At 38.8% G+C, this 27,431-nt stretch overlaps 2 protein-coding genes and 1 pseudogene across 2 annotated transcripts; 2 read left to right on the top strand and 1 right to left on the bottom strand.

The window, feature by feature from the left end:
- Positions 1-11,136: 11,136 nt before the first annotated feature.
- LOC122147174 lies at positions 11,137-15,855 on the top strand (annotated as a pseudogene).
- Positions 15,856-17,407: 1,552 nt separating this feature from the next.
- LOC109100525 (RNA-binding protein PNO1-like) lies at positions 17,408-20,526 on the bottom strand. Its single transcript, XM_042768410.1, is given in 7 exon segments — positions 17,408-17,645; positions 17,738-17,808; positions 18,134-18,251; positions 18,326-18,386; positions 19,033-19,116; positions 19,195-19,344; positions 20,222-20,526. Coding segments are annotated over 7 exon segments (753 nt in total). The 5' UTR covers positions 20,423-20,526; the 3' UTR covers positions 17,408-17,577.
- A 149-nt stretch (positions 20,527-20,675) lies between these two features.
- On the top strand, positions 20,676-26,931 carry dnaaf10 (dynein axonemal assembly factor 10). Its single transcript, XM_042768409.1, has 8 exons — positions 20,676-20,997; positions 21,326-21,426; positions 21,497-21,627; positions 21,960-22,061; positions 22,722-22,837; positions 25,094-25,228; positions 26,218-26,315; positions 26,413-26,931. Exons 1-8 carry the CDS (start codon positions 20,812-20,814, stop codon positions 26,618-26,620), a joined length of 1,077 nt encoding a protein of 358 aa, XP_042624343.1. The 5' UTR covers positions 20,676-20,811; the 3' UTR covers positions 26,621-26,931.
- The last annotated feature ends 500 nt before the right edge of the window (positions 26,932-27,431 follow it).

Below are 27,431 nucleotides of genomic sequence, written 5' to 3'. Positions count from 1 at the left end.
TGTGATTATGACTGATTAATGAGGCGGAGTTACCCAGATAAAGTCGCACTTGAACTGTTCAAAGGATCTTCAACCATGCAGCCAACAGGTGGCGCTGCAGCCCCGCAAGTTTTAATGTATAAATATCAAGGAAGGATTGTTTTAGCAGGTTCATAAAACATTTGAAGGACCTTAAACGTCTTAAATGAGGTAAGACCCTAAGACCACGATAAACCTTAAACGTCAGGTGGAGGTAAGACCCGACTTTAAAACCTGTCTTAACCGGGTTTAAATGAATCCTCACTTTATTTCGGGGCAAAAGATTTGAACAAATCTATAGCCTACATGCCCATCTCTCACTAAGTGCGAATGTGTTGAAATATATCATATATATATATATATATAATATAGATATATATATATAAATATATATAGTTATATATATTATAAAGTATTACTGGTTTCAAGGATATTAATCTTGGCCCAGTATGACCAAACGACAGCGAGTAAAAGTGCCAATTTTGTGTTTTGCGACTGGATTAGAGGTGTCCAGTGTGTTTGAGTGAAGCGTGAACGGGAGGGAGTGGAGCAGAGGGTTCCCGTATGTATTAGAGCTGCCGAAGCACGCCCCATCAGCGCTTCTTTGCCCCGCCTCTTTTCGCGCGTCGTCCCAATAGCAGCGAGCCTCCTCCGCTCCTCCCTCCCTCCGCCTGCGGCTGCTTCCTCAGCCTCGCTGCTGCTGCAGTGAAAGCCACCACGGAAACCGGACGGGAGAAATAGGGTCTACGCCTGCCTGCTGTGTCTCGAAACCAGGCTTTTCTTCACAAAACAACAAGACCAAAGAGCAGAATTTCCCTCTCATTTCTGTGCTGTCATGTACTGCTGTTCTATTTCCGAGGGCGAATTCCGTTCGCGCAGGCCCCCCAAAATGGTTAAGGAACACCACACGTTTGCCAGCACTGTAAACAATAATACCACATATCGTAGTTTCAAATGCATCCTGCCAACCCCTGGGGGGGCCGGACACCAAATTCAGTGTTTGTTCTAAGCGGTCCTAGCATGACGATTTATGGGTTTCCTATCGTTGCATCTGCCAGGTGGAGTGTCTCCTTCTCATTGCAAAGGTGGTTGCACAATGAGCGCGCTTACCTGAGTGACAGTCTTGTGGTGCCTCGCGCGCTGCCTGCTTGGCATTTTAAAGTTGTAAAGCACAGAGTAGTATTAAGTATGACTAGTACATACAGACATGACAGTCATTACAACAATAGCCATTTCCATTGCTATTACTGTATCAACAGTTTGATAAAATAAGATGAACTGGATACGGCTTTCAAATTGTTTCATTCTCACTATAATCCATTTTTATAGCTATAGATTCTTTGAGTTATACAGTTATCCATACACTGTGGCCTGCAGTACCACAACTCTACATTCAGCACTTTCAAGAATTAGTACCGAATTGCTTCATGCCCAGGTAACAAATACAGTGTTGTGGTTGTATCCGATGTGGTAATAATACCGTGGATAATTGGAATGATTTACAAACACAGTATTTGTTACAAGAAACTACTACTATACTATACTATAGCAGATCCACTTCCACGGTATTGTCGGATGTACCATCATCACAATGACTTAAAATGTATTCTTTCACTAGAAATTCAGTAGTGAAGTTCTGGTATTACAAGTCATACACCAGAAACTCATTACACTTAGTTGTTATTGTGATGACTTACAGATTGCAGTGTAAACCAACAAGAAGATGCTATTCCAGAGCCTCACCTATAATAGCCAATACCTTGGAAAGCAGCACACTTCCAGCTGATCGTTTTCATTAAAGTTAACTGAAGCACAAAAACTAGGTTGCTCCTACCACATTCTGTTCCAGGTCCTTAGGGCTTCTTCATTTTAATAAAACTGTGCGCATAGTCGATGTCTTTTTCTGGAAGAGTCTTGTGACAGACTGACAGCGCGGTTGGGAGGGGGTGGTGTCGTTGTCAAACACTGCCATGCTGTCCAGGCTTGAGGTCAAACTGCAAACCCTGAAACGCTTGAGTTTGTGTTTGTGACATGTTGCAAACGAAAACCTAGGCTCCAATATCAGTCTTTTATGACCGACTGCTGATGTGGCTGCTGCTCTATTCAGTGCCCTCTCACAAAAATGCTTCAAAAATCCTTGACTACCGGCGAATTCTTTCTCATGGACTATATTACAAATATTGTGTTGGTATGCCCAGCTCTATAGAAGAACGGGTGAGCGGGGGATTATATCTACAGTTATATACGCCATTGCCCCACAAGGCAAATGGCTCTAATGGATATTTCAATATTTTTGAAAACTTGTGACGCTATAGTGCAGAAACCTTTGAAGATGAAGCTTCTTCCGAGCGGTCAGACCGAAGCAGGTTTGACAGAGAAGCTGCCACATCATAGTTGGCTTTATACTGTTGGCCCACACAGTTGGTGTTAAAATCTAGGCTCTGTCCGGTTTTCTGGTGATGATCGATTGCAGCCAGAGAGACTGCTTTACTTCGCACGATAGTAAATGATTTAGCAGCTTCCAGCTCTAGGCAAACAGTCTTCTGCAGTAATGGCTTTTAAATGGCCTTTCCGTACAGAACGAGACTGTCATGCAGAGACCATCTTGATATGTTCATTGGGATCTGTTCGATTCAATGTGATTTGGGTAAACTATGCCATATATATGAGATATAGCCTACACTGATATTCACAGGGCACATGAAATCAGTTTTTTTCCCCCATTCTTTTTTTCTCTTTGATTTTTTTTCTGGATTACCATTTTAATGGTTAATTAATTAATTAATTTAGTATTCAAAAAGTATGTCCAATTAATAGAAATCATGAAACTTATACGATCGTTAACAATGGTTTATTAAAAGGATTAACACATTTTTAGGGCGTTTTTTTTTTTTTTTTTTTTTTTTTTTTTTTGGGCCCTGTGGAACTTGTGTTCCCCCCACAATTCTGTTATCCGTTTTTCTATAGTACTCGTTCTGGCCTCCACTTTAATGGTGTACTTAAATTGTGACTAATCAAAAATTTTTAATTAATACACAATAACTCTAATACAAATGTCTTTCTATGTTTTGTTGGTGTTTGGTTTTACTAATATAGTAGTCGTACTTCTACTTTTTTTCTCAGAAATTGTGCTGTTTTTAATTTTTCTGGATTTATGCCATTTTAATTTTGAAATGTGCTATATCATAAATAGTTGTGGTGAATATAAAGGCAAAAAAAACCAGCAAAAACAATTTCATTGTGTTTTGAAATGTATTCAATGAATAAATATCAGTTGTTGTTTTTTTGCTTCTTTATATTCATGACACTATTCATATCAACCACTATGATTAATCTGTGACATTCTGCCATATACAGTTACTTGTAGTGGTGCAACAGAATCACAAAACTTCCGCGGTTGGGATCATATTCGAATTTTGAGTCACGGACCCCCCTCGGCTAGACATTTTTGAAATCCCCCAGTTTTTTTTTTTTTGGTTTTTTTTTTGGGGTTTTTTTCACTTGTGTTTTAAATTTTGAATCAGCAAAAAAGAAAAAAAACAAAAATTAGTAGTAAAAGCTTACTTTAACGTACTTCTATACCCAGCAAAAACTACTAGCTTAAATAAACGTTCGTAAAGTAAAGTAAACAAGAACAATTACAACAAATTAACAAGCATAGATTAATACAACAAAACACGGTTACAAATAAAGTCAGTGATACGTTAGCATTCAGGTGCAGAATGTAATATGGCCAAACACGGGGTATTTTAACACAGCTTTGGTGTATGTGAAAGAGGAATCAATTCTCTGTTCACGCGGGTTGTCTCTCTCTGAGCGTCTTGTGGCGCCTCGGGTTGTGTGATTCGGGTGTGTGCGGCAGCAGTTTTTTTGTTTGTTCTGACGCAGCAAAGCACACGCGCGTAAAACAGTGCACAAGTTAAAAACTTGCGGGATGTGCTTAAACTCGCAAGGACACACAAAACAATGCGCCAAAGAAAACATGTGCCAAATGATTAAACTATCATGATGGTTTTTTTTAAACTATAACAGTTAATCTGCGAATTCACATGCGTGCACGAACAGTGCAGCCTGATCCGCACGGATCCAGGGATAATCTACGATCCGTATGCACCCACTAGATAACTTGCATTATGTGCTAGGGCAGATCTGGATGATTTTCTGCCATCATGGAAAATAATAGAGCCCTTAGATTACAAGGTTCAGGGGACCCATTTAATAAGTTGATTAATTAAGGTATGCCGAGGGGTTCAAGGTGTTCTAGAGTTCTTCAACCCTGCGACGTCACGTAAGAGGTCTGGTACACTGGCAGTTTGTTCTGTTCGTTCGAGAAATCCGCTGCCACACTAGACAGGAAGAGTCTGTTCTGACATGTAAAGCTAGAGTTGGTTCCTGCGTGGAGATTAATAGGAGATGCTCTAGCGGCTGGCTTTTTCTCAGGTATTACAACACACACACCACACACCAACACACTAGTCAAGCGGAGGCCTGCACTGAGTGTACCAGCCTGTTTGTGAGCATTAGTCCATGTTTTGTGGCATGTGTTGAAGGAGCAATGAAGACCGATCATATCAGTTCCTCCCCTGTTAGTTACTCATGACTTGTGCAATATTTTACCTTTTTTAGTATGAAAATAATAATCTTTAGTTTTAGGGCTGATATTTCAGTTATTACCACCATCGGACTAGGCGGTTGTTACTAGTGGATATCCAGATCAGTCAAACCATTGCTTGATTAGCATGACTTTCATTACTGCGAATTACTAGACTTAGTAAGTCATTATTACTAATCAAGCACGTAATATATGCCTTAATTCGGGGATGCATCAACTTTCTTCAATTCTATTCAATCCCTAATCTGCCGCCAGCTACCTCTAAACTTACAATACTTTTTGTTTGTTAGCGCTTTATCATATGGTTGACTATTAATAAGCGCCGACAATTAGGAATTTATGCCGGGAACAAGTCGTTAGTAAATAGTGAATAAGTGTTTCCCTATACCCTGTAATTTTACCATGGTACTGAGGTGCTATTATGTGTGGTTTTAACTCTGGTTGATAGCTCTGTATGTACTCTGGATTGACCAATGGTCTAATTTTAATAAACCTCAACCAGTCAGAATACATTTTTCACTATCGAAACATCATGCTGTTAATCAGATGTCCTGCTTTTGCGTCTGAACGATAGATTTATATACTGCCCGCCTAACTATCTATCAAATTTTCATTTCTAAGAGCTCAAAAACAGTATGATGATGTATTAATATTGCGGCCTGCACTGCAAACTGTGCTGAAGATTACACCTGTCAATGTTAGGCAACACAACCCTGTTTGGTATGAATTGAAACAGTATCAAAGCATTAGAACAAAAAAAAAAAAAAAAATCTTTTATTAGAGATATTTTTTTCGTAAGCGAAATATGACATAGAAATTATAAATAATTAAAAAACATTGTGTTTGTCATGTTATGAGTTTAAAACCACAGTTAATGGTTGGTTTCCACTACTTTCAACTTAGGAGCAAAAATCTGCCTTTCAATTTTAAAAATAAATATTGTGAAATTCATTGTGATAATTATCGATATCTACTGATATGAAAAATTTGATCACCCAGCCTCTTAATTCCTTTATTAGAATAAATAAAGTCCGTGCTTTCAACCTTATCAACACAGAAGAGAATCACACAGCAACCATGTCCATGTTAGTCAAGGATATCTTCGTTCTGTGGATTTTCAGGAATGGATGATGAGCTGTGGAAAAATGCAGTATATTAAAGTGTGTGTGTGTGTGTGACAAGTGTTGTGGTGGAGATGTTTCCTCTATGTCTAGTCTAACATCTCCATTACAAAACCACTTCTTTGGCCTCAAAACCGTTTTGCTTAAATGTAATTGGCAATGAGCCCAAAAAGGACATCAAAGACAGACAGTTATGAATATGACCAGCTTTAAGCAGCTTCTCCCCGCCATGACACATTTGACATTCTCTCTGTTCATTTTCACACTGTGTCATTGAAGACGACGTTTCAGCGAGTTTGGTTTGTGTATTTATGTTTGCTGTGCCAGGGCTCTGCAGGGAGCAAGGGGCGTGTGCGTTCCTGCGCAGTGCATGTTTTGTGCGGTCTAATTGACTCCTGAATGGCGAATGCAGTATTTATAAACTGCTCTGAGTGTTTGCCTCTTAGGTCTTTCCAGGGACAATGTTCAGCCCCACGAAAGAGTTCATTTACCTCTCATAAGAGCCCACTAATGATTGCAGGATTTCATTTAAAAACGCCATCTTTTCCTGTCTATGCTCGCTTTTCTGAGCTGCGGTGCTTCCCTTTTTCTTATTCCTACTCGTAGATAGTAAGGTCTAACCGTGAATAATTCATTGGTGTCATTTGTTTATTTTCAGACTCAGGGGATCTGGGTATTAATAACCCAGTCCCACTCTTCAAAAAAACTTCAGATGCCATTTTACTGCGGCCACTTGCATTTGCATATACTTCATCTGCTTTCACAGTTATTTTCATAGATCTGTGATGTTTCGTCTCTGAGGATTGCCAAGACAAAACCACAAAGAGTCCTGCAGGAATCAGTTGTATTTGTAGTGTGACGTATTAATTGTAGAAAGATTATGACATTTGAATTTACGCCTGAACGTTTTTGCAAAAACATCTCCAGAGGAAAATCTCTCCCCGATACAAGACAGAAAATATTTGAAATAATAATAGATAAAATTAAAATAACTATTCTAGAATCGTTCCGATTGCAGGCCGACCCCGTGTTGTAGCTCTTTCCGAGTCCTAGCCGCCCCGTCCCCAGCAGCGGGTGTCACTCGGGGTCTCCTGTTAGCGCTGGCGGCACTGATCACATGATCCGTTCACAAAGCCCCCGCTCTCTGCTGCGATAGCCTACACTCCACACACATCACAATTCACCCGACATTGTGCTTAAATGTTCAGTCCAAACACACAAAGAAGCCCAGACTCGAAATGTTTTTTTTTAAACTAAGCTAAAAGCTGCTCTTGGTGGCTCACTACTGTGACAGGAGATCAGAATATGGACCTTTGAGCCCTTTGAACTGAATGGGACTTATTATAAATAATAAATCCAAAGCAGATGGGAGATACAGAGAGTGGAGCCATTTAGTATTTCATCTTCTAGAAACAGAGCAGTGTTTGGTTAGTGTCACTGCGATCACAGGTTATGCCCACAAGTCGGGTTTTTTCAAAGAACATAGAAACATCAGTATTTAGTTGTTTTTTTCTATAGTTTGAAGGAGAATGAAAAAAAAAAGTTTCAAAATAATTTAAAAAGTAACAGGTTGACAGTTGACCATCAAACGGAGGCTAATTAGTTTTTTTACTTAGTGCCGTAATGTGCTTAAAAAAAAAAAGAAAAATTATTTTTATGTTTTATCTTTTGCATCACCAAAAAAGAATTTTATTTTTAGATTATAAATGTTAATTTATTTTGTTTTTTAGTTTGACTATATAAAGATTACTGTATATTCGACATCATCATAGACGCGATTTTAAAATGCCTCGGATACTAAATTTAAATTACTTTTACTTGATGAGGTGCTTTTCGCAATACATATCGTTTCAAAAGCAGCTTTACAGAAGTCCAGTATTTCTACATTACAAATGAGAGGTATGTTATAAGATAAGATTGATGCTTACACGATGCAATCGTGATTATTACAATATAAGGTTAATGTGGTGGTTTTGTGTGTTGATTCAGAGTTGGTGACGTCTCTTCACAGGTGTTGTGGTCATCTGAAATCTTCCTAATGGTTTACTGACTTTGAATGTCTCACAAATAGAGTTTTTGATCCCTAAAGGCATGATGCCTTATTTATTATTATTATTTAATATGTATGCCTGTATGAGAGAGGTCGTGTGTAGTACATTTAGAAACAGTTCATGAAAATCTGCTTATGTATGTTCTCATCTTGTAGGGAAATGAGGCAACGTTATCCCCTGGAAATGTGCTCACATTGTAAGTATCATTACATTTCTACCCAATTTGCATACAATACTTTAATTTTCTAAAATGCTAATCAAACCTAGATGGTGATTGAAGCGTGGTCACTCTTACCTGAATCCCTAGTTGCGAAACAGATATGAATCAAGCTAAATATGATGAAGAAAAGCTTGCCTCCAGAGATGCTGAGGCTTATTTTTAGCTCTGAAACTTCTGAATTGGTTTTGCTTCCCTCTGATGTGTGCAAATGTTTAACGAATGCAAAACAAGCGAGAGATCAGGAGGTTCTGCGGTAGGCAGGCCGAGAAGAGCTAGTTAATATTTGTCAAATCTAACCAATTGTTGTGCCATATTAAAGATGTCTCATGCAAATGACACACGCCATTCAAGCACCCCAGATCTCTCTGGGAGAGGAACCGAGGCCTCATTCTTTGTATTAGTAATATACTAGTCACTCTTTTTAATACAATAAAAATGAATGAGGATGCAAAAGTGCCATGAAAAGTGTCATCAAAGACTCGAAGGCTCAAACATCAGACTGAAATTCTGTGTGTTATTCGACTCGCTGATAATTGTGAATTGTCTGAACTTGAGAAATCATGGCAACTGGATCATTGAGTCCCAAAGAGATCCAGATCAGATCAGACTAGGTCACAAAAAAATTGCCAAATGCAAAACGTATTTTGTAGACTAAATCTACATGAGCTTCTGCCTTTATTTTTGTGGCTGGATCTTGTTTTCTTCTTTTTCTTGTTTTGCATTTGGTTTGAAACCTCACACCTGCATAGTTTCTGTATGTCCTGGTGTTTGGTGCTACGCTTTCGATCACATTTTTGATTTTAAGCTCTTTTTATTATTCTACCATGGGCAAGTTTCGATTGATTCGCACATGAAACCTACAGGACTAGGAGAAAGTCTGCTGTAGTTCACTGGTGCTCACAAAAATGCACCGTCATCTAGTAATCTCTTCAACTCTTTATACTCGTGCGATAGTTTAGAGTTCATTTTTGAGGTTTGCTCATGCAAATGACCTGCTTAAAAATGTGGGTAGTAATGTGTGTCATACTAGCGTGTGGCAGAGGCCATACGCATCCCAAGCTGTCGAGTGACAGAAACAGGCTTCATAGTCTAGTATTCCAGTTTCTTGTGTTGGTTTGTAATCTTTTTAATGTGTGATTTTCCCCCATCTCTCACATCAGACCCTCGGTGAAGGTCATTGTACTAATGGACCTGCGACTGTCATGCTTTCAACAGAGTCCTCTCGATCATCTCAGTGTTTCTAATTGCATTAATTACAATTAATTACAGGGTTAATTACAATGAGCCTAATGCTTGGTGATTCATCATCGGTCACTGATCGTGAGCGCAGTGTGGATGGCTGTGCACATATTCGTGTTATTACCACTGTGTGATAGCCAGCACAGGGAGAACAGATATCATGCTCTTTATGATCCACACACCTGTAGGCTGACTGGTAACACAAGTCTGTTAAAGGGGTCATATGATGCAATTTCAATTTTTCCTTTCTATTTAGAGTGTTACAAGCTTTTGGAGCATAAAGAAGATCTGTAAAGTTGCAAAGACTAAAGTCTCAAATCCAAAGAGATATTCTTTATAAAAGTGAAGAGTCAACCACGCCCTCCTAAAACGGCTCGTTCTAACACGCCCCACATCTCTACTTCCTATGTGGGGAAGATTTGCATAATGCCACCCAAATGTTTACGCAAAGAAAGAAAGCATAACTTTTATTCTCTCTGTTGCCGCCGCTGCCATGTTGTGGAGTTGCTGTTTTCATTGTGAAAGCGAAACTACTTTGTTTGGCCTTCCAAAAGAGGACACAACTAGAAATCAGTGGTTTAAACTTTTATTAACAACACTGTTCCGGAACTGTTCAACCCAAATATTCAGATGTGTGCAGCGCATTTTACAGAGGATGAGGACTGTTTCCTGTAAGATTAGCCTACAATGCCGGTGCCTGTTTCTATAAAGTGGGGCAATAACAACTTTTTGCGAGCACAGTCTGGCGCTTCTGACTCACAGCCTGTAAGTACGTTTTCATATGTAAAGGATTTGCCACTGATGATTCAAACGCGGAGTTTTGAGCAGTGTAGAGTAGCTAGGGCTGTGACGGTTGCCGTCAGTGTCCACCGCGGTTGTCTACTGGCACTGGTGGTAGTGCACGTGACGTCACACACTTTTATAACAAGCATAATAAGTTTTGTGGTATAGAAGTGTAATAACAGTAATAGTTGCAAATTGTTTTATTTAGACAATCACAGTATGGTAAGGGGCGTAACATTTCCGTCACACGCTTGAGGTATTCGGCCAATCACAGCACACCTCACTTTTCAGAATGATAAACTTTGTAAAAATCGACGCGTTTCAGAAAGGTGTGGCGTAGAGGAGAAACAATAATGTACAGTATGTGGAAAATAATATGTTTTTTTTAACCTTAAAACCGCATCAATAAACACATTTCATTACACCAAATACACAAAATAATGTTCATTTTAGCAACATCACATGACCCCTTTAAACTAGAATAACTAATTTAAACAAAATTATGTGCACAAGACTTAGAACTGGACATAAAATCTTGGATGTACCTTGCATCTACACAACCATTCAGAAGCATGAGTCGGTATGTTTTTTTGAATGTTTTTTGTAAGAAGTCTCTGCTGCTCAACAAGGTATTTATTTGATCAAAAACACAGTGAAATATTGTGAAATATTATTACAATTTAAAACAGTTGTTTTCTATGTGAATATATGTTCAAAGTGTAATTTATTGTTGTGATCAAAGCTGAATCTCCTGCTTTTATTTTTTGTAAATGATAAAACTTTACTGTTGCTTATGATCAATTTAACGTGTTCTTGCTGAAAATGAAAGAACATTTTTTGAATGGTAGTATATCACAGTTTAACACAAAAATATGGATAATAATCAGAAATGTTTCTTGAGCAGCAAATCATCATATTAGAATGATTTCTCTGAAGATCATGTGACTGAAGACTGGAGTAATGATGCTAAACATTCAGCTGCGCATAACAGAAATAAAATTACATTTTACAATACAACTATTTTAAAATTGTAATAATATTTCACAATATTAGCTTTTTACTTATTTTTGATTAAATAGATGCAGACTTGATGTATTTTAAAAGCAATAAATATCGTTTGACCGGCAGTGTAAAAAAAATACAAATACGTTGGTGTCAGTAATGTTTTAGAGTTTGCTGTGGTGTAAAGAGCTCAGAGCTGGAGAGGCCCACTGAAGGGTCATGTGACTGAATCTGAATGAGCTTATAGTTTGATATTCAAAGCTCAGCAGTGGTATTTAGCAGTGAGGTGGGATCCGCATGGCTCTTCGGTACAGTGCGATGGGCAAACCTCTGTGTGTGGTGACCCGTGCGATGCCGGCGGCAGCTAAGGATCCCGTCACGAGATGTGAGTGTGCCACGATTCATTCATTTGTCTGCGTTCGACGGTTTTGTTGTGTTGTTTGGCTGAAGCACAGATAGTGGCTGGATTGGGTGGTTTTGTGCTCCGACAGACGGGCGAGCGTTTGTTACGTGTGCTGGATAAAGTGTTTGCTAATGTTGTCCATGTCTGTGTTTATTGTGTGTGTCTGCCGTTTTCTCGCTCGGTCCACGCCAGTCGATGCTGATGAGATTAAAAGGCTGGGAAACAGAGGTTTAAGAAAACTCGACCTAGATAACTCAGGATCCCTCAGCGTGGAGGAGTTCATGTCCCTTGCCCGAGTTACAGCAGAATCCACTGGTGCAGAGGGTCATCGAGATTTTTGACACGGACGGCAACGGAGAGGTGGATTTTAAAGGTGAGGCCTGCGAGAAAAACATTTAGCTGCCACAAGAAACCAAACGCATTGTTTATCTGAAAGTGGAAATCTTACTTTAAATGCCATCTCACGAAAACATGCGCAGGTGGTCACATTTCAACCCCAGAATCATCATTATTCTGTCACCGTAAAAATGTATATTTATACATATTTTATATTATTTATTTGTATATTTTATATTTAGGCATATTTTAGGGACTATGATTTTATTTATTATTTTGCATTGTGACATATTTTCTTGACAAGTAAGCACATTTTTCATCTATTTTACATGCAAATGTGATTCTTATTAGTACAAAAATCTATATAACTTAAATTTAAATGTAAACTAAACCAGCATAAAGGCAGTGCAACAAAAAAATACCATTACATTAAATATAATAATTATTTGTATCACATTTTTAAAGGGAATGAGAGCTTTTGCATTAAAATAAGAAGAATTGGGAATTTGGGGTGGCTATTATTATTTATTTTTATTATTTTATATTTTCATCATGAAATGTAATGCTGTGATGCACAAACTAAATTTTAATGTTTCTTAAAAATAGGCTTGTAATATATCATTTTGATTGTTAGGTGAAATGGGGGCCTTCACATGTAGATTGGTTTAGTGAAATGCCACGTGATGATTTGAATGCATTTCATAATGAATCTAAGAATTTGTCTTTATTGAATGTTTTCTCTGAGAGCACTGAATACAAACACACACACACACACGCTTGCAGCTGTGAAGTACTTCAACAAATGAGCTTAAAGTAGCTCAGACCTGTTGCATCACATCGTGAAAAGAAGCCCTTTGTGTCGTTTTTCAAGAACATTCACATTCTCTCACACCAATTCTGTTTTGATTAAAAGATCTCTATATTTTTTCAGAAAGGTGATGATTATAGTTAACTAAAACAATTAAAAAAAAGTTTCATTACCTGTCCCTTTCTGTGCGAAAGCAGGAGGGTTTGGTGGTCGTCGGGCTAGTAACCAGTCCCCGTAAAAAACAAAAATTTGCAATGGAAACGACGAGACAAAATACATTGAATGAAACTGGACGCAGGACCTTGGATCCTCAGTAGTACCTACAGTAGATCCTAAATATGAAGGTATCAGGTCAAAACCCATGATGGATATGATGTTTACTGTAAAGAAGATCACCCGAATGAGAACTTGAAACATATGTAAGCTTCATCACAAAGCGGCCGGCTGCATCAGCTACATAAGGAATTTGAGCAACATCGTGGACCTGCTGGGCATCAGTGAAGTGCGATGGACAGGGAATGGTGAAGTGATGGTAAAAAGATCCTGTACTACTGCAATGACAGCACACACGTCCGTGGTCCTCGGAAAACAAGCGATACACACCCTGGTTGAGTGGAACCATGGACTGTAAAAAAACATGGGCGTAGTGACCGTGACGTCACCCATAGGTTTCTGAAGAGCATTTTTGAAGCCTAAAGTGGGCGGAGCCGGCCGCCACCATCTTGGCTGAGCGTCACTCCTGGTTAATCGAAAAATGGGCAAAGAGGTAGAGGCGGCTGACATGGGTGGAGCTATAATCTAAAACATATCTACACTGACAAAAGCAGCGGCGGTCCACCTGTCACTCAAGTGGCCACGCCCTTAACGCAGAACTTTAAGGCTTAATATAATTTAAACGGATAAGTTCTAAAAAAAAAAATCACCCCCCTCACAGTTGTCATGAAGGGCAAAATTAGCTATATAGACCAAAATCATTTTTTTGTACCAGGCTGTAAAACATATTTTTTTCTGCTGTAAAGTTGGGCATGTTAACATGGGGGGGTCTATGGGACTGACTCTCTTTTGGAGCCAGTCTCTAGCGGCCAGTTGACTAATTGTAGTTTGAGTCACTTCCGTGTTGGAAGGTTGCCGCTTGGGTGGAAGACACTTAGTGATCGGATCATCACAGCACGCTTTGCATCGGCCCGTATACAAACATCTGTCATTCAGGTGTATGCACCGAGGAAGATCACGCTGAAAAGGATGAGCTCTACAATGTGCTACTGACTATGATAGACAAAGTACCAAGGCATGAACTCAAAATTGTTACAGAAGACATGAACGCTCAGTTCAGCCATGACCCCCAGGGTTTTGAAGAAACCATTGACCTTTGGTATCCTCAAAATGACTGTCGGGCACAATTAATCTATCGGTAAGCCCCGCCCCCCTTAGTTACTGTTGCGAACTCAGACAAACAAACAGCGTTGCTAACTGACAGCTTAAATTTTGGACACAGACGGATCACCATTCAAGACTTAAATATGCCTGGCATGGAGGGATATATAAAAGATTTTAAAATAAATATTGTGGGTATTAATTTGGAAGCAAGGGTTTACAGATCACAATGCAAGTGGGAGAAGCATCATGTTACGTTCGTCACGATCACAGATAACATCCTGGATCAACACTGTTCATGTATCGCAGACTACGATTAAATTAATGTACATTTACCAGTTTAATATGGAGAGGCACTGAAAAGCAGACCTTCGTTTATGTGTTTTTGACTTTCACTGTACATGATGTGAGAACAGTTCGCTATTTAGGTTGTAATAGCATTGACTCACTAACTTTAACGTTAGCTGGTTTTAGCCAGAGATACCTTGCTAAAGCACGGATGACACTAACATTCTGCTTGGGCAGATGAAAATTGTAACCTAATGAGAGTCTGACAAACAGAAAACAAATGTTTTTGTCTTCATTAGGATTGGGGGTGAATGCTTTGGGACATTTTGTTTGGGTTTAGGAAATGTAATAAAATAAATTCCATTGCCTATCCTCTCAGGATACCTGGAATCACTGTTACAAGTACCACAGGCACATCATTTTTCCATTTTTGAAGCATAAACCCCATAAAAACGATGCAGGTTTCGGATCTTCCAATCTTTCTCTATGGCACTGAAACCTAAAGATGTCCGCGTTATGCTCCCCGTGCAGCTGATACTCGACTGCCATTGGCTCATCTGCGTTTGAGGGGAGGGGCTTAGTGATAGTTAAATTGATGTCGTTATGCATATATACCAACCTCAACCTCAAACCTAGTACAGTGATTACACACTGTTGCCAGTGGCTGGCTGGACACACAACAATGACCACAGTCACCTAAAAATAACAACCTAATAACCAAAATATATCAACTACCACAGTCACCCAAACAACAAACCCCAACAACCAAAATACCTGAACTTTTTAACTAGAACTAAAATAAAAAAACAAAAAAGCTTACATTTTTTAACTAGAACTAAAATAAAAATTCATAAAAGCTTATATGGACATAAAAAGTACTAAAAATGACAAAAACACACAACAACATAACTTAAACTTTCAAATGAAAATGTGTGCTTGAGTTATTGGGTTAATGACGGGTTGTTTTGTGTGTGTAGAGTTCATAGAGGGCGTCTCTCAGTTCAGTGTGAAGGGTGATAAAGAGCAGAAACTGCGCTGTGAGTACAACACACTTCACCTCTGATCTCACAGCATTTGACTCGGTCTCATACTTAGCTGTTTTTTCTGGATCCAGTCGCTTTTTTTCGGATCTATGACATGGACAAGGATGGCTACATTTCCAACGGAGAGCTGTTCCAGGTGCTGAAGATGATGGTGGGCAACAATCTGAAGGACACGCAGCTGCCGCAGATAGTGGGGACAAGACCATCATCAACGCAGACAAGGACGGCGATGGGAGAATATCCTTCGAGGAATTCTGTGCTGTAAGTCTCGTGTGTGTATATATGTGAACAGCATATTTAATAACTTTATTGAATGACATTAAATTATAGATGCACTATAGAAGCAGTTTTTTCCCCCTTATGAAAATATTTTGATGTTTAAAATGAAGCCAGTTCTCACGAGACGGCGACTCCAGTCATAAGACTAGCCTAATAAAAGCTGTTTACTTCTATGTAGAGATTTTCACCAGTAAATGTAGTCATGGTTTTCTTGTTTCCGTCCTCAGGTCGTCGGAGGTCTGGATATACACAAGAAGATGGTGGTGGATGTGTGAGCGAGTCCACTGTGTGAGCGAGACGTCCATCTCCAGCAGATCCGCTTTCCTCTCCATCTCTGACGACCTGCTCAAGATATCCAGCAGATGCTCTCTATGTGTTTCAATGGAAGTATTTAAGCCACTTTTGTGTAAGTGTTACTGAACTCCAGTCTGCTTGATAACCTGGTGTAGCACTTTATGGGCTTATGGACACTGAAAGAGCATCTCACTTCAAGAGGAAAGAGCATTGGCTTGTCCATATTTATTTCGTTTTTCTTTTTAATGCTTCTTTTTTTAATATTTATTTTGTGCTGTCTTTTTTTTTTTAAATATTAAGTATGATATAATAAGTAGACGTAGGGTATGACGTGCCAAGCAGAACAATGTTGTTGGCAGTGTTCGCTTTCTTCTGTGATATTACACTATTTCTAGCATTTCAAATCATGTTCAATAACTGTTTTTGTATCAATCGTGATATAATGTTTATATTGTTGGAGAGTGCATCTTCAGGTCGGAAGCGTTGAGACAGTACAGTAGAAAGTTACCAAGATAAAAAAAAAATAATAATGATTTGGTTTACTTCACCTACACACTTAATGACACTCGCAGATGAACACGGCGAACACAAAATCTATTTGGACGCTAAAGTCACACTTACAATCAGTGTCTGAATGTCTCATCTGTGAGAAGATGCTGCAGGATCTCAGAACTTCACTCTTTTATAAACTAATCTTGCTCAGTGACTTTTAAATGGACATTAAACAACTGAAGTTTTAACAGCTGAACCCCTAACAAACCTGTATTCGTTTCAGAGTACTTTTGCTTGTGCCATCTTTCCTTCAATGGAAAGACACTTGCTTTGATAGTTCATCTAGTGTGTCTGATCATCTCTAATACATGGATTATTTTCACATCCATCTTTTCTAACGGCAGCATGAGATCCGTGTGCTTTGATAAATGCATGACATCCACAGACGGTCAATACACATGAGCTTTAACGCGTCTAAACGCTTGTAAAGATGGATGTAATCAAGTATAATCGTTTCAGCAAGACTGGAGCTTCAAATCAAAAACTCTGAATGTTTACACGCATGACAGGAGCAGCGTAACCAAATTCATCTGATCTCAGCATTTCAACATTATACGCCAGTAATATTGACACACATGAGGCTTCTGCTGTGCTCGTTTTAACTAGTTCCTTTCTGCATGCTTCGTTTCATCGATTCACACTTAAGATGTGAAATTTATAACCGATATCAAAAGAACCATGAAATGCATTACATAAGTTGCCAAATTAGACTCAGACAGACGTATATTCTTTTCAGATTCGCTCCAGCATTCAGTCAGATTCAGCTCGCATCCTTTGCCCCTTTGTTTTGTAAATACAGATCTAACCAGTTATTCATGCTTTAAGAATATGGGTTTTCTGCAGCTTTTGGTGAATGAAATGGTGTCACATGTATGAAGCTCGTCAGTTATGGGATGTCTATTCTGCATGCTGCATCAAATCAACTATTATGGGATATATGGACTTCTTGATACTGTATGAAACAATAAACATGTAAAACTTGACTTATTGGATCCACACGTGTCTGATTTCTGTTTATTATCTGAGGCTCCACTGCATGAGAAACCGGCCGTCCACCGGCGCTCATATCATTCATACACATATACAGGCCAGTATAGCACTAATAATGGAAATCATTATTTCTGCATCAGTCCATGAGCGGTGTTCTTCGTGTGTTAAAACCTCTCGGCTGCGCGGCTCGCCACCGCACGAATGTTGCCATACACCTTTGATGGAGGACTTCCTGTGAAAGGTACATAAAGCAGAAATATTTCCTCTTATTGTGATTCTTTTTTTCATTCAGATGCAAACATTAGGCATTAAATTTCCACTAACCGAGAATGAGGTTGCATATTGCTGTTCGTGCCATTTTGATGTTCTGGAAAGATCCCAAAATATGAACCTTCCTGTATAGAAAAAAAATAAAAACAAAAGAAAAAGCTCTCAAAATTCTCACGTTAATCAAAAATTCCCACCTAAATAAAATAAATATAATGACACAATCTCAAAATTCTCACGTTAATCAAAATCTTCTGGCTAAATAAAAAGTACATTAAAATATTGCAATATATTAAATCCCTTAAAAATAAAGTAAAATATACAAATACATTGTGAATATTCACCATATCCCCAGCCCAAGACCTTTTACATTTCTAGTGGAAAATCATGAAATTCATCAAAAAGATTGAAGAGAACTTTCCACACAAGCGGTTGTGTTTGGAGTGCACTCACGTGTCTGCGAGCACAATCCTGGTTTTCGTCACATTCTCGATGGTGAACTTGGTTTTTCCTCCTTTCCCTGCTATCCTGCCGATGGCTCTGGATAAGTGATCTCCTTTCAGAGGTTTAACTGCAAACACAGCCGGAGAAATCAGCGCCCGGACAAGACTCACTCTTGTGAAGTGGCTCAGGTTAAAGACTCACCGTCTGTGACTTCAAACGTTTCCAGAAAGAGTTCATCTAATCTGATCAGAGCAAGAGCATCCTGTGGAGCGACACGTAATGACATCACTGCTCAAACTGTCGATAAGAGGACCATTTAATAATAATAAAACACTGAAAGAAAGGGCTGGGTGATATACCAAAAATAATAATAAATGTATTGTGATTCAATTCAGAATTTTTTTTTTTTTTTTTTTAATCGATTGACAGCTCTAATTCTGATAGAAAACAGCTATTTTAAATTGTAATATTTCACCATTTTTACTGTATTTGTGATCAAATAAATGCAGCTCTGTTGAGCAGAAGAGATTTTGAATGGTAATGTATTTGCACTGCAATGACTTAAAGAGTGTATTTTTACCAACCAAAGGAATCAGTGAATTATAAGAGTAACCATCCTCTAAATCTAACATTGTCAAACATTTTTTGAGTGATAAGAATCAACTGAATGAGCGTTTGCACCTGATTCATTAAAGTGACAGTAAGAACTGATCACAGAATCAAACTCTTAACGATGATTCTGCAACTATGAATTAAATCAGAGCTTTTACAACATCTCTGTCTTAATGCCTTCATACTCGCAAGCGTTGTGACAGGATCTCTGTCCCTATGCATATATCAAAAATCAGTATGATTCTGAGCACTCAATCTCTCACCCGGTCATACTGAACAGCCTCAGTCTCACTCACCTCCACCTGAAAGCCTAAAACAAACGCCTTCACGAAGTCAGCAGCCCTGGTCAGAGCGCCGATGTCACTCGTTTCCCTGCACGTCTGCAACAGAACACCACTTCATTCGCTAGAAATGATCTGACACTAATAAATCAACCTATAATGACTGCCAACACTTACCTTAATCTCCACGTTTCTGGTTTTGAGGTTGAATCGCACTTGCACCTCAAAATTTCCAACAATGGGTTAAAAACTTCTCATCCAGTTTTCTTTCAGAGGACTGTAACGGTGAGCAGGAACAGGCACCCGCCGCATCTCAGCTGTGCCTCCCTGAAACAAACAACACTTTCACCTGAAGCCCAGTAAACATCAGACAGGGAACCAAGAACAGACACAGACAGACAGACAGCGTGGGCTTAGATTTAACCCTCATCATAAGAGATGCATACACATTTCTAAAAACAGCACAGTTTTTAGTAAGGGAATGAAACTATTTCTATTACAATTATTTTGAAAGATACATAGATATGTTTTTTTTTTAGAAATAAATATGTACGTTTCAAAACATTTCTGAGTGATCATGATGTGGTTAACTATACTGTTAATTATATGTTCTTATTAATTTTTAGACAACAATTAGATTTATCATCTACACACACACACATAAACATACATATACATATGTATATATATACATATGTGTGTGTATATATATATATATACATATGTGTGTGTATATATATATATATACATATGTGTGTATATATATATATATACATATACATATATACATATACATATATATACACACACACACATACATACAGCATCAGTTTTTAGATGTGGTTCAAGTGTAATTTTATATATTAAAAAAAAAAATCACAATTTCTTAATGAATCCAAAAGGGATAAATGCAGTAAAAATGTGGCAATAACATACTAAACTGAACTTTTTTCACGTTCCCTCATTACTGAGAAGTCGCTGATCAGATAGAAGGTGTCTTTAGTTAAAAGTGTTATGTCTGTTTTATTAAACAACGCTCCTCTCAAACCCTGCAGCGGTTCTGAACGCATCGTGAAGGTTAAAGGCTGGGTTTTTGACTCGAGAACCGATTCAAAATGACTTAAAAATGACTCAAAACAAGCTCTAGACGCTTGTGAAGAGAGTTCCTCGTGTATTGGTCGAGTTGCGGGTCATAAGCTCATACCGTGAGCTGGTCTCCTGATAACGCCGGGAACTGCGGTCTCTTGGCCGCTACCACGGTCTCCTCGGGCCGCATGTCCACCTCAGCCGCGTCCCGCTTCCGTTTGTGACTCCGCTTTGACTTGACCTTCTCAAACGTGTCCGTGTCCCCCTCACAGTCCACGGTCGCGCTCACCTCCGCCGCAGTGTCTGATACCGACTCCATCGTGAGAATAGATTTGAGACGCTACTGTTCAGCAGAGATGTTTACCACGAACATGTGGCTTCTGCCATGTTACAGACAGAAAGGACCTTACTGCTGCCCAACCAGTGCCACTACCTATTAAATTAATCATGCGTTTCCATGTAAGCTGCCAAAATGATTCTAACTTATTTAATATTTTTTTATATTTATATATATATTAAATGAACTTATATCATAATCTATCCGCGTGATAAAGATTTGCTGTTGATTTTGGTCAGGCTAAGAGTAGGGCAGCTATGTGTTGTGGGAGGGTCCTTATATCGCAAACGGAAACACAAGCGCACCACTGTTGAAATCGCTCGAACTGACCGGTTCTTGCTCTTTAATTGAAGGTGAAAGGTTAAAGCAACATGTCATCAGCGCTCGAGAAGCCGCAGATCATCGCGCACATCCAGAAGAGTCTGAACTACACGGTGTTTGACAGCAGGTGGATTCCCTGCAGCGCCAAGTTTGTGTGCATGGGAAACTTCGCCCGAGGAAGCGGAGTCCTGCAGATCTACGAGATCCAGCACGGGGAGCTGCAGCTGGTCAGGGAGGTCAGATCCATTCCGCCGGACAGCGAAGACTGAGACACGTTTATCAGCAAAGACAGATTAGTCTCTTTCTAGAAAACTCCCGACGCCCTGGTTGTCATGGCAACAGCGAAGCCCCCCCCCCCCTTCGTCATGATAAACGAGCACGCGCTTAAAGTTTAACTCATCAGTTCCAACTTGACAGCAAATACAGTTATCCTTATTTTATTCATTTTTTATACCATTTTCAGCAGTTTAAATGTGCCGACAGTTAAAAACTAATTAAAAAAAATCCATTAAAAACTACATCTTAATAAACTTCCATGTAATAATTTTTTGTCCTTTCTTCCAGATAGAAAAAGCCAAGCCGATCAAGTGCGGGACGTTTGGAGCCACATCTCTCCAGCAGAGGCATCTGGCCACAGGGGACTTCGACGGCAGTCTCAATGTTTGGTAGGATAACGTTTGGCTGTTTTCGTCTGTATTTCGGGCTGCAGTCTGAGACTGAAGCCTTGCTTTGCAGGAATCTGGAGGTGCCGGAGAGCCCGGTGTACTCGGTGAAAGCACACAAGGAGATCATCAACAGCATTGACGGAGTGGGGGGACTGGGCATCGGTGACGGGGCCCCTGAGATCGTCACTGGGAGCCGAGATGGTGACTAGACTCACTTTACACATCGCATTGAAAACATGGCCACTTTTGATCATGCACACATGGAGAATGTACTTTATTTAGCTAGGAATTGACCCTGAAATGCTTTATACTGTACATATTGTTTCCTAACAGCTGAGGAAAGACAATAATGTCGTTATTCAGCTCCAGTCAGTTCCGTGTTGATTCAGTTCAGTTCAATAACTATGAAATTCATTTTAGCTATAAGCAGCTCTACAGGAGACAGTAATCACTTCATCCAGTTCAGCTCAAGCTTGGTTTGTTCTCGTCTGATAATGTCATCTGAGAATCGTGTGTGTGTGGTTTATTAACAGGCACAGTGAAGGTGTGGGACTCCAGGCAGAAGGACACACCTGTGGTGAACATGGAGCCCATGGAGGGAGAAACCAAGAGAGACTGCTGGACCGTTGCTTTTGGTGGGTGTTTTCGTGACTCCTATTGTAGAGTTCCCATTAAAACTTCGGTTTTACCCTCATTCTGAGTTTTCATGCTCATGCAAAACCTGAAAATATCAGTGGAGCATTTCACACTGCGCTTAAACCCCGGCTTCTTACCTTTATATTCTGAAAAACACAGCAAATATGCAAATAAGAATGTTAACCCGGCGTTTAGGTCAGTTTATGAGTACGCAGGAAGTATTGTTAACCCCGGGGAAATTGTGAGCGGTGTGAAACACGAAGCAAGATAACCCTGGATTAAGTTCACTCGAGGTTTAGAGTGACCCAGGGTTAACTACTTCAAGTATGAAAAGCCCTGCTGTATTGTAAAATGGTCATTTCCAGGCAAATAAAAAACATCTAAAAAAAAAACAATTCAAAAAAATTTGTCGATACATACCTCTATAAAAAAATACCTCAAAAAAAACAATACCAGAAAAAATCAGTCCCAGACCCTGGAAAGTCAGAAGTTTACATGTCATTAACTCACACTGGAATGTGTTCAGAAGTTTAAGGCCCTTATTTACTTCAAGGGAAATCGAAGAATGACATTTCAAACAAAATCTGTCTGTCTGTGGATTCAAGTTAGAAATACAAGCACAGAAAAGCTAATTGCAGCGTGCTGTGCTTTATCTCCAGGTCACGCTTTCAATGACCAGGACCGCTGTGTGTGTGCTGGATACGACAACGGTGACATCAAGTTATTTGATCTCAGAAATATGTCTTTACGATGGGAGACAAACATCAAAAACGGGGTAAGTGCGTAAGACACATTAAACGTGAATGTGCTTTGATTAGGGATGTTGCTATTGATGATTCTAGACGTTTTGACGTTTTAAGACAAATAATAAATGAAAAGGTTTCATTATTTCTCAGACAAAATGCTGCACAATTCTTTGTGAAATTTAAATATGAAAAATAACAAAACAAAAAAAATCCCAAATCAAATAAATAAATAATACAAGTAACATAAATATCTTCATATAAACAAACTTTGTCTGTGCTCTTTCCATTTAACCCTAAAGGCAACCCCTGTATTTTAATCACAGTCCAAACAAAGACTCTGTGTACATGCAGCATGAGCAGTTTCTGATTTAAATCTGAAGTGAAAACAGAATACTCTAACTTTAGTTTATGGAACACGCTTCCATAGGAACTGAAGAAGGCGGAAGTAAAGCGTGCCACAGAGCAGCCAATAGTCCCAGCACTGAAGCACATTCACTTTAGTGTTTCTCAAGAAATTACAGCATTTTTTGACATTTTAATGCATTAGTTGACCTCTCAGAAATCTATTCAGTAGTATTTTATGAAGCGTGTTATAGTTAACGTTTAGCGCTAGATAATAGTTATACAGTTATACTATAATTTCAGTTAGATAACATGAGAAACACCTTAATAGCGACCATAACCAGATTCTAGTTGTCATATTTTTAAGGTTTTTAGTCTTTCTGCAGTCTTTCTCTAACTGTCGGAGGTTGAATGTGTTTCAGTGAAGACTGCCCATTCAAGGAATACAATAAAGAGTTTTGATGAATGCAGCTGGTTTTTAAACTTTTTATTGCATTAAATTCCGTATTTGCCTGCCTTTTTAGATATTCACTTATGTTGTATGCTATTGTGAATATCCTAAAATAACACTGGGGTGTAATTAACCTTTTTTAAATGTAACAATAAAAAATAAATCTAAATCCAAAACTACATGTAGGCTATATTTATTAAACATCCATATGGGCATCTAGTGGTTAAATCATGGCATTACATATGAATATTATGGCCACCAAATGCCTCTAATTTGCCTCTTTGCACTAGAATTAAAAACAACATTTTCTCTATTTTAACCCTAAATACTACACTAATTTTAAGTAATAAACATAACAGAAAATGTAAAATTTTAAATGGTCATACATGGGGTCATAATTATTCAGAAAATCTCAAAATCTCAAAAAATATTAACTAAATAGAACTAAACTAAACTATAGTACAATTATTAATTGATTTAAAAACACTTAATGTGTTTGGTCACATTGGACTGCCAAGGAGTATGAGAAACATATTAATGCTGTCTTTATCAAATGCTGTTATAGTCAGTGTATGCACTTTGTGTGTTAATAATTTACTAGAAAAATGCATATACAGTGAAATTGCTGTCTGTCCTGATTAAACCCATTCAAACAGATTGGAACTATTGAGAGCTCAGTGAAACACACGTGAGCGCATAGCGGCGAGATCAAAGCATGTCGCAACTCTGTTTCTCAACGGCTTGATGGAGCAGCAGCAATACAGTGTTCCTTGGTTACACAAAGCAGCGTTACCATTTAAAAATTTTCTGAAGACAGTGAGTTCCCCTCAGAGACACGGTCATATAAACCTCCACCAACATCTCAACCACTTTTAATCATAAAACTAAACCCATCCGAATCATCACCGGCTGATGCTTCTTTAAAAAGGTGAATTGTTACATCCCTAGCTTGGATTTCTGCATGTTGCTTCTTTAAAAACTTTTTCAGTGTACATTATTAAACCCCTCCCGACACCTAATCAGTGCTGTGGAGCTGCCTGTGTAGACCGTGAGTGTTCACTAACCACAGAGCGATCAGCTGTGTGCGCTTAAGTACACTTCAGCTACAGCAACATCAAATTAACATCTGATCAATGTCCTTTAGTCATTCACTCTCATCTGAAATGCATTTGCACAGCGTTGCCTGTGTATAAATATGGTTAAAATTAAAAGATGATTTAAATTAGGAGACTATAAATGTAACAAACTGGCTTTGATGTAACCATCAGATAAGATTTAAATATCAGATGGCCAGGGATTGTAAAGTGGCTAAGCAGCACATCAGGAATAGAAACAGGGTTTCCGTCGAGTGAAGGCGCAGCTCGACGCAGCGGGGGCGTCCGGTGTACAGAGCTGCTTCATTATAGTGGGAGCTATCTAGTTTTGAGTAGATGTAGTGTTACAGATAAAAACCTCTGTGCAATTTTTTTTTTATTTTTTTTGTCTTTGGCAGGTGTGCTCTGTTGAATTTGACAGAAAAGACATCAACATGAACAAACTAGTGGCCACATCTTTAGAGGGCAAGTTCCATGTGTTTGACATGAGGACCCAGCACCCCACCAAAGGCTTCGCTTCAGTGTCTGAAAAGGTGGGCCAGACTCTGCTCAGCTTAAACAGAGTGGAAGGGAATAGTATTTAAATGTTTGTTTTTTATTTATTTATGTGCAGAATGATCATTTCATTTGCTTTCATGCAGTTACAATAATTGGGCACTGAAGATTTCAAGCTTCAAAAATGATGGAAAAGCAGCATTAAAAGTATTATATAAGATTTTCAAACCAATATATGATGACAAATAACTGAAAAATCAATCAAACTTCTTCCTCAACATCAAAGAAAGCCTACAGAAGACACTTATTGTAGAGGGAGGAACTGTCACTGAATAATGACTTAAATTTCTGTCTGTTCATCATACAAAGGCTTCAGAAGACTTGGATTGTAGCGTATGAGTCACGAGGGACACTTTTATGATACCTGTATAGTGCTTTTGCATTCTAAATCTTTGTTTTGCACATTTACTGTCAAAAAGGTTAGGGGCCGTTCACACAGAAAGTGTCTTTGTGACTAAGACGTGAGACGCAGCGCTCGTGAGAGGTAATAACGGAAATATTTCTCTCCAGGCTCGTTTTTTAAGAAACCGGTTGTGATAATTGCTTGAAGAAATGTTACATAATTCAGGGTATCCAGACACAGACGATATGAGTGCCTTCTCTGCCATGTTGCCATCAAATAAAACAGTTGCCATGCCAACTTGCTACTGTAAACCAAAGCTTGCAACACTCGCCCCGCCTCCGGGGTCTTCAGATTGGTCCATTGTTTTGGAGCTTATATTGATGAGAGGCACTGCTTGTAAAAGTTGATTCTTTTAACTTGACAAGGCGACTTAACACAGCGCTCATGTGCGAGATGCTGTAAAAGTTGCGAGTGCAATGGTCATACACGTCCATCTAGTGCGCATTTACATAGAAAAACAATGGAAAAGTAGCACATTGGAATGGAACAACGTCTTCTGTGTGAACAGCCCCTTACTCTTAATACTCTTTTGAAAGTGTTCACCATTTGCTTTCTGTATTTCAGGCTCACAAGTCCACAATATGGCAAGTGAGGCATTTGCCTCAAAACCGCGACATCTTCATGACAGCCGGTGGAGCCGGAAATCTGCATTTATGGAAATAGTAAGTCATTTCTTTGAGATAATATTTTTAACATCTGAAGAAAACTTCATTATTATTCTCACTGTGCCATTTTTGATTGATGTTTCTATTGTCACAGTGAGTATCCAGCCCAAAGGACTAAAAAGGGTGCGGATGATGTAGACATGGGCGTCGCTGGCTCGGTGAACCTCCTGCAGAACGTCACTCTGTCCACACAACCTATTTCCAGTCTTGACTGGAGCCCGGACAAACAGGGGCTCTGTGTTTGCTCTTCATTTGACCAGTCTGTACGAGTCCTCATTGTGACCAAACTCAACACAGTCTGACTTCACCTGAGTTCACTTCTCTACAGTTATTCCCAAACAAATTGGAAAATCTGATGACTGTTTACAATGCCACATGTATATCTTAAGTTTATATGTGCAGTTTTATTTGAGTTTGTTTTTGTTTGTTTTTTAAGAAAACAATTAAGTGTTATAATTCTTTGTGAATTCTTTGTTAGCTGGTGTTTTATGCACAATGTGAAGGTCTGTAACACCATGGTAAAGTTATTTTAAGACAAATATAATTATTTTGTCTTTGCAGTCTTTGATCAATTGTAATAATTCAATTCAAGTTTATTTGTATAGCGCTTTTTACGATACAAGTCATTGCAAAGCAACTTTACAGAAAAATAAGTTTCTACAATATTTAGTAGTAGCTTATCAGTGATGACTGTCAGCTTATGTGCATACGGCAGAAATGTTAAGAAAAATCAATCAAAGACGTAAACAAACAGACGATTAACACTATTAACAGCAATTATGCAATCAAACTTATAGCAAAATGTGGTAGTTCTGTATGTTGTCTCTGGGTTAGTATCATCTTAGGTCATCTGAGGGGCTGGCATCATCTCTTCTCAGGTGTTCTGGATCCAGACTGGAGCTTGTGTAAATCCTAGTTACCACGGGATGTAAATCCTTTGGCAAAACAGAGAAACAAATAGAGACATAATTAGCATAGCTGCTGTTCCAGCCAAGTAAAATTAATTAGATTAACCCAAGCTAAAGAATAATAATGCGCATTTGATCAGATATAACTGCAGTACATGATTATGAGATGCATTATTTGAATGCTTGGCCAAAGAGATGTGTTTTT

Source organism: Cyprinus carpio, chromosome A13 (assembly GCF_018340385.1).
Source record: "Cyprinus carpio isolate SPL01 chromosome A13, ASM1834038v1, whole genome shotgun sequence".
Taxonomy (NCBI): domain Eukaryota; kingdom Metazoa; phylum Chordata; class Actinopteri; order Cypriniformes; family Cyprinidae; genus Cyprinus; species Cyprinus carpio.
This window is presented reverse-complemented; position numbering and strand designations above follow the sequence as displayed.